The 8386-nt window shown below is 44.7% G+C and overlaps 1 protein-coding gene across 1 annotated transcript; it reads right to left on the bottom strand.

The window, feature by feature from the left end:
- Positions 1-315: 315 nt before the first annotated feature.
- On the bottom strand, positions 316-8274 carry PKDREJ (polycystin family receptor for egg jelly; the record flags this gene model as incomplete). The annotated part of the gene is made up of 1 exon (XM_084278766.1): positions 316-8274. One exon carries the CDS (start codon positions 8272-8274, stop codon positions 316-318), a length of 7959 nt encoding a protein of 2652 aa, XP_084134892.1.
- Positions 8275-8386: the final 112 nt, after the last annotated feature.

The raw sequence follows: 8386 nt of genomic DNA, 5'->3' as shown, positions 1-8386 counted from the left end.
GCCGGAGTCAACCTCCCCAAGCAGCAAGCCCAGGTGAGCTGAGTTCACCTGGGCTGTTTTCCACACCACCTGACCTCCCTCCCCCTTAAATGGGCTGGGTGGGGAGGGGCACTGGCTGGGTCCCCCCAGAGTGTTCTGTTGGTGGGTCCTTGCGTTGTGCAGCACTCTGTAATTGTATGGTCAATAAGGCACTCCGTGTTATCACCAGGTGTGAATGTAATTGGCTGTTTAATAAATCATTTTTTTAATGAGCATTCAGTTAACATACAAGTATCACAGAGTAAAGGTGATTTCGAATACAAAGTATTTCCTTGCTCATATAACAATATAAACTCTTTTTTTGCCATCTATTTTTCTGTTCTTGAGCCCTAAACGTTGCTGGTGTCTTCTCTTAGGCTGCCCATAGAGTACACTGTGAAAAATATCAGGCTCGCTTGTTACGGATTTTTTACAGAGCAGACGATAAAATAGTCTTCTGAGCCTTTGCAATATAAAAGTAGCCACTTGTGCTTCATGAGATGGCTCTTCATACACGCGTTGTTTCATGTGTCTATAGCCAGATATTATAATAGCTTGGAAGAGATTGATCAAGACACAGACCATCACCATCATAAAAGAGGCTAGGAAAAGACTACCCAGGAACCTGTTGGATAAAAATGCAGTATCTCTGAATGCTGAAACACAGTAAGAGAATATGGTCTGAGCTGAGTGAATCATGTTATTGTAACTCCACTCATGCTGTCCAAACACAAGGTAGCCAAAAATCATGAATACAAATAGGTACAGCACCACCACAAGGGCCATCGAGGAGATCACTGGAAGGGCTGCTGAGATCGATCTTTGTGCCAAGCGCACGGCATAAATGAATTGAGTAAATCTTAGAGTTTTCAAAAATACAAGAAATGTTAGAAACCCCATAGTAATCCTTAAAGTCTTGTCTAAATGAGAAACCGCATGAAAAGGAGCAAAATCATTTGGGTGAAGTAAGTAAAAATTCACTATATCCGCTCCCATCTTAAACTTCACGACCTTTAAAAAAACAGAAAGGAGGAACGTTGCTTTTAAGCCAAAGTTGATTATGTTGAAAATGTTTTTAACATAGTCTTTTTTTTCATTGCTTATTATGTAAAGTTCATCTGCAATGTAAATAAGCAGAAAGGCAAGAACAATTGCAAACAGGAACGTTTGAGCTCTAGTTCGCTGATGTAAAAGGGGGAGCGCAAAAGAGTTTACTGACAGACTCGGTTTTATGATCCCAAAATGAGACAATTCAAATATGACTGAGATGGTACAGAAGAGATCTACATCTGGGTTAAAGACAGTTAGTTCAATGATCACACTCCACGTCTTTTCATCAAGCCAGTTGTTCTGCTGTAGAGCATCCAGCCTTGTCGTTGAATTAGCTCTTCCTTCTTCAGGGAAAAAGTAAAACGTGTATCCTGCTGGTCCATATGTGTGCAAATCTCCATAGGAATAATACATCCAGGGAGTCTTGTTTCGCTGGTAAGTGAATCCACTGTAACTGCTGACACCCTTGGAAACATATTGGGTGGCAACCTCTGTCCAAGTGCCAGCGTAGTTGCCTTTCTCTGGTACGTCAGTGCCGTATTTGTGAAGACAGTGGCTTTTTCTGATTACAGAGTTATTTCCAAAGCTGTGAGGATGGAAACACTTTTTCTCAGTACCTTTAGCTCGTATTTGCTTCATCCGAGGCAAACCAATGATTTTGGACGAGCTCTCAGGAAGAAAGGTTGGCTGAATGTCATTGTGGATCAAAGGCAAGAGCGAGTCTTTCACCCACACGTAGATATGTTCTAGCTTATCTACGTTGGAGAGTTGTGGAGAGAATTGGTCATGGATGAATTGGTTGTAGTAGAAACTGTTGGCATTCTCAGTGGAATAGGCAAAATTTAATAACAGTGTTAAAAAGACAAGGTGACTGATGAGATCTTTTGTGTAATTAAATGCCTTGACTTTAATTTCTACTATTTTCATCATGTTTGAAATTTCATCAGCTTCTAAAGGCTTATACTGTTTGGTGCTTCTAATTTGAACAAGTTTCAAGTGCCTCTCTCTCATCTCCTCAGCACTCCTTGTTTCTTCAGGCAGCTTCAAACACTTTGGCCGAGTTTGCCATTTCATGTTTTCACAGTATTTTGGACAAATGGAATTAATAGCTGAGAGAAAACTGATTTTTAAATTTGAAAGGAGAAACACATTCTCAGTAAAGGAGATTGCGGATGCTAAAAGCCACTCTAGTGAAGTCTCGTAGCCATAAGACAAACCATATAACACAATGAAAAATGACGTTATCCCTGTGATAGCTGTAACTAGTAGCCATGCGAGGTAGACACACCAACAATAAACAATTTTGCGCAGTCTCTCGTAGAAGGACATGGAAATGCCTGTTGTTTTCCCTTCTTTCTGAATGTTGACCCCTTCTACTGTGGAGGTAGCACCAAAATTGGAATTTGATAGTGTCCTTGTCTGGCAAGCCGTAGCTATTGGAGGGGAGTTTGCAATTATTGTCTGCTCCTCTGTTATTGCAATTACACTAGCATGTCTTTCAGCTACTGTGCAGTTGCTCTGGTTTCGGGCAACTCTTTTGCTTCTTGTCTTTGGGGAACATGGTGGGGTCTGGGAGTTGCTGGGGTCGGGAAGGTTCTCCAAAGGAATAATATTCCTCGACTGTGCTGAAGATTCTGAAACATACAATTCTCGCTGATGTTCATTCCAGTTCTTAAGTTCAGCTGATGCTGAAGGGGGTGAACTTCTCTTTGTGTGTGTCTGAGCCGCACTGTGTGTAGAAGGTTCCACCTGGGAATACTTAAATAAGGCTTTTATAAGTATTTCCACAGGTTTGGTAATCAAAGCACATTCGATTCCTATTGTTAGTGATCTCAGAAACCTCACATGTCTTGGAGATTGTTCATTCTTGTCAGCATTGAAGAACATAATGTTAACATTCAAGTTTAATAATAACAATGCTAAACACGAAGACAACCTTTGGAGCCTAGTGAAATTGTCATTAAGAACAGTTGCAAAAATCGAGAACCACAGATGGCCCTCTGTCACTCTGTTGGTAAAATTAATTAAAAAATAGTCAATTCTTGGCACAGATGTCTTGGGGTTTGTGACGGGAAATGTCCTTTCTATTAAGTGATCATCCTTGTCAAGAGAAAGCCATTTCCTGCACAGGAAGAACCAGGTCTTCCCAGTGGCTATGTTCTCAACTTGAGCTCTGCTTAAGAACCAGTTTGGAGACTGGCCCTTGTTATTGTGCCAGACCCTGAGGGAACAAATATCTCCCAAGTCTTTCTTAGTAGTTAATAGAAAACAATCCATGCTTCCTTGTTGAAAAGATGGAAAATCTGGGTTCCATAAACAATGGACATCACTCATGCCATCCTGGCCAATGAGCTGAAGAAAGACATCTGCTGTGGTTCCAGCTCCCCAGCGACTGCCTGTGTATAGAGTGACCAAAAAGCTCACTTTGTCAAAGGGGTCATTGTCCAGCAGAACTATAATCTTGTCTTTTCTGTCCCTGTCAGCCTTGTCTTTTCTGATGGCCCAGAGAGACATGAAAAAGTAGCTGGCAAAAATAAAGAGCACTGTAAAGAGGGTCACTGGGTTTTTAGGTAATTCTGCTATCAGGGTTTTTCCCAGATCTACTGTGTTGGGGGAAACTAATACTTTGGCTGCCAGGAACCTGATGTCAAACGTGGGCGTTCTTGACACAGTGTGGTCTGACACACTTGTGTCAATCTGCTTCATATTGCAGACGCAGTGTACCCTCTGCAAGTTGGTCAAGGAGCCGAGCTTGCATGTGTCTTCTCTCCACGGACTTTGAACCCCATCCAGAAACAAGCACTGATCACTAAAAAGGTGTATGCTCACCAGTTTCTCGTTCTGGTATCTTACGACATAGGGTGCCAGCAAGACAATGGAGATGTTATGAGTTTCTGTAGCACTTCCTTGAGCTATGGCTTTCAGCAGTGACTCTGGGAGGCAGATAATATAGGGACCCTTAATGTTGCAGTCAGCTCTAGCTGTCTTATTTTTGCTTGCAACGGTTGACATGTTGTGAAAAGCATAAAACGAGGCTACGGGATGAGCGTGAGTGATGTTGGCAACTGTAAATACTAGCACCTGGAAAGTAACTTTTAACTCCGTCAGGATCTGGATGTATACACTCTTGGTGTTTCTGCTGGCCTCAAAAACAAATCCTCCGGTTGTATAAGTTTGTGTTTTATCAGGTCCCATTACTAATGGAAAAGTTGAAGCCCCCTTATATCTCCTAGCAATAGTAATTTCCGCTCCTTCAGGCACAATCCCTTGTAGATGCCCATTAGCCTTGGTCTCTGCCATTTTGAACCCCAAGACCATTGTTGCAATTTGCGATGTGTGACCTAACCAAGGGAAGGGGTTCTCATCAAACTCAAAAAGGGCAGTGGAAATCACAGCATCATTGGGCAATCCTGAATAACTTCTGTTTTTCAGTGATGGATAAAAGCAGTTCCTGCAGGCATTTCTGGTAGGAGAGAAAGCATTTTCAATGTTCCAGGTTTCATCTTTCTGCAGAGTGATATTCCAGTGTTGTGTTTCCATTAGAGTTTCTGTTTCTCCTGGGACTTTGCCCTGGAAAACAATCTCTGTTAAATTTTCCATGATGGAGATGACTTGTTTTACTCCTTTCGAATTGACATTCCTGCGATTCAGAAGAGCAGCTCTCAGGATGTTGGACAAGCATCTCAGTATTCCACTGGTCTGAATTTCTGCATCCTCAGACCAATGGTTCTCATTTCTCTGTACCTTCAGCATTTCTGTTACTTCCGTCAGTTTCTGAAGAGCAAAGTCTTGAGACTGAATGTTCACTTCATCGGTTTCTTCGGTCACTTGAGAAAGAGAAGCAACTACTTGGTTGACTTCCATTGGGTTCTCAACTGAAATATTCAGGGATGTTTTAATCAGGTTTTCCCGGAACTGATCCTTAGAGAGCGGGAGAGTCGGTGTGGCTTTAATATAGTTTAAGACTGAGGCTGCCAGATAAGTCAAATAACCTGCACTCATATTATCTCCAGACTGGAGATAAGATGTCATGGGTGCACTTAAACCAGTCACTGAGTCCAGCAGTTTGCGGAACACAAAAGCTAGTGGTCGGCTGTTAACTGGGTTCTGCACGCGGACATATAAATTCACTTGGGTAAAGGCCCCAAGGGAATCATAGACTTGAACGTAAAGAGTCAAGGTATACTTCTCAGAGGGCACTCCAACTGGGAGAAAAGATGGAGGAGATTTAGGCTGATAACCAAAGTACAGGATTGTGCCAAATGTATTTTCTTCCACAGAAGTTACTTTGGTAGTTTTGGGCACATTGGAAGCTACTATGACTTTGTATGTCAGAGGTAAGTTGCTGTCAGAAAATCCACTGCATTGGACAACAAATTTGGTCAGGAAGGCTATACCCCAGTGTGGGCTGATGCTACACTTACCAGCCCTTGGAGGAGAATTTACCTTGAATGCATGACTGTAGATTGAAGACCTACCATCCCAGGTAGTTACTGTTAAATGAAGGATGTAGGATTGATGTGCAGTCTTTGTAAAAGTCAGAGCATGTATAGAAAGGTAAGCCCCATACCTCCCCGTTGAGGTTCTGGAAGACCAGTCAAAGCTGATTTCTGTAGAGTTTTCTGAAAAAAGGGACCAGTAATAGACTGGCTGGTTGTGTGTTCTACAGTTTTGGCATTTTCCAGATAAGCTAAACCTCTCCGTTGGATTTAGGGTGTTACCACAGTTTTCAAGGCATGCAACGTCCAGGAGGAGTGGGGAGCCAGGCTGCACATCTACGGTTTGGTCGGCATAACTCTGCCTCCCGTTCTTTTCAATCACTAGACGGAAGTAGTATAAGGTATTTCCTGGGAGGGATTCTGGTGGCATTACTTGAACTGGATCTGAGGATGTTGACCATTTCAAATTCCTCTGGGATGGATGGCAGCTCTTCCCTGGGCTGAGTTTCATGTTTTTATAGTCTGACACCTCTTTAGTGCAGTACCAGGTAAACGTAACTCCCTTCAGTCCTTCCTGGGAATCAGGATCATGGGATGCAGAGGCATCGAGAGTCCAATTATCAGAAAAGCCCACTGTGCGGAATGTGCCTCCTGCAATATTTGCCACTATATCGTCGGGATCAATCTGAATATAAATTTGATCTGAGCCCCTGAGGACTGTTGTGGTCCTAATCGGGGTTATCTCCACAGTGAAATAAAACAGATACAACCCGTAATCTAAAGCCAAGCTGGGAACAGTTAAGCGTATCATGTCTACGCCGTGTATCGAAGAAGAGTTCATTGGTCTAGACCAGTCTGGAGGAGTTTTCATGTCCTGAACACGATAGATTCGCCACAGGGGCTTAATGGATATACCCACGTTGCAGTCTACTAGCAATCTGACGAAGAGAAAAAAAGATGCGCTTCTTTTGTGGCGCAGGAGATGGGCATTTCGAACAGGTCTCTGAATATACACACTGTGTATGTAGCAGGCTGCTTTCTGGCAAGCCACTGGCATTTCTATGGTTTTTGCAGCATAGTTGTTGAGCTTGACTCTTAAAAGAGGTGGTCTAAATGCTTTTTTGATACAATTCACTTTTGCCACAAACCCTGTGTATTTCTCTGGATCAAAGGGTAAAGCAGAGCGGACAAAACGTTTGGCGTTTCTTACGTGATCCTTGTATGTGTATGTTCTGTTCTGGAGAAGGCCGTCTTCTTGTGTTCCAAAAAGCTGCAGATGGAAAGTCCACTCACACTGTAGCATTGGATGTTGTGCAGGGATAAACCACACTAAATAAGTGAAGCTGTGCAGAGAAGAAGGACGGCCGCTGCTGAAGACATGGACTTCAAGGTCTCTTTCTGCCAGAGACCTAAACAAAGCCCTCTTCTGATTCATATAAAGGTACATATTGAATTTGTACCACTGGAAGGCCACGAACTCTATGGAGACTAAGTAGGAGAGTTCCTCCTGTTGGTAGAACACAGTGCGTGTGTTAGGGCCATCTGTAGAAATAGGGCTGTTGTTTTCCTTGTTTGTGTGAAGTTTTCCATGGTTGTATTTGAAGATGTAAGTGCTACTGTTATCCTTCCCTGGGTAAAGGTTGATATGGGTGGTAGTTTCTGTGCCTGCAGTTAGGCTCAGGGTACCGTTGAGTAGATGTAGTTCTCCCGTCAATTCCCTGAACTTCATTCTGTCAACAGGAAAGTAGATGCTGGCCACAACCACCTCACCCTGGCTTTCAGTTGTGGGAATAGCACAGAAGTTGCTCTGCAGAGTAAAGGAACTGAAGGAATGGAGCCAACCTCCTGTGGCCTCCGTGTCCACCAGTTTGTAGGCCAGTGTCCTCAGGGTAAGGGGCTGAAGCTTCCAGGAGAGGCTGAGAGGCTGTTGAGGAATACTGAGGAGCCTGGAGCTGATGCTAAGGATTCGCAGCAAGTCAGGCTCTACCTTGAGAGACAAGCTGAGGTTTATATGAGGCATCTCCTTGATGCTGACTGAAGCAATGTGGAGTCCCTGGTGCATGTAGCGCACAGTCAAGCGATAGTTGTAATAGGTGGCACAAGTCTGTTGCAACTCGGCTGTTGGGTAGATAGCAGGCGGTGGTCTGTCTTGGTGTGCCGTGCTGGGAACAAGCAGGGTAGATGGGCTACCGCCCTGGCTGCTGAAGAGGTACTCCCAGCTGGCACTCTTGAAGCGAGCACACCAGCCCAGCTCTATGGGCTGCCACATGCGGATAAGGTGCGTCTGTGGCCAAAGCACAAACAGCCGCATATCCTGCCCAGACATCTTGATGCTCGTGTTGTGGTGAAAACACTCCGGTGCAGTGCATGATATAGATGAGCATTGCACTGTAAGGAGGCTGGAGGCTGAGGGTGGAGGAGTGCTTCCTGGTAGGAGGCCTGTCTGCAGCACGACCCAGCCCGACCAGCGCCAGGTGTTCTTCACCCAGGCCGAGTTCAGGTACCAGGAACAGCGAGGTGGGGGTGGTGACCACCCTTCTTTCTTCTCCGCCTTTGGTTTGGCTCCTGAGGCGGGTTGGTAACGCAGGACCATGGTGCTGTTCCACAGGCATGAGACCCTGATCTCCTCATCCTGTTGTTGAGAGACTTGTCCATGAGGGCCCCAGCAGGTGACCAGCAGGGGTGGTGGCTGGAAACGGGGAGCAGACGCCCCCAAACCGAGGGTGCACCAGATGAGCAGTTGAAGGAGGAGATGGAGAACTGTCATTGTAGCATGAGGGCAAGGAGAGGAGGGAGCACAGCCACTGGAGTGCAAGCTGCTGGAGGACACACTTGGATATCCCAGGTCTAGAGAAGGGCTCTGAGGAAACCAGAAGGTG

The sequence above is a fragment of the Gallinula chloropus genome (assembly GCF_964237585.1).
Source record: "Gallinula chloropus genome assembly, chromosome: 1".
In the NCBI taxonomy this organism is placed as follows: domain Eukaryota; kingdom Metazoa; phylum Chordata; class Aves; order Gruiformes; family Rallidae; genus Gallinula; species Gallinula chloropus.
This window is presented reverse-complemented; position numbering and strand designations above follow the sequence as displayed.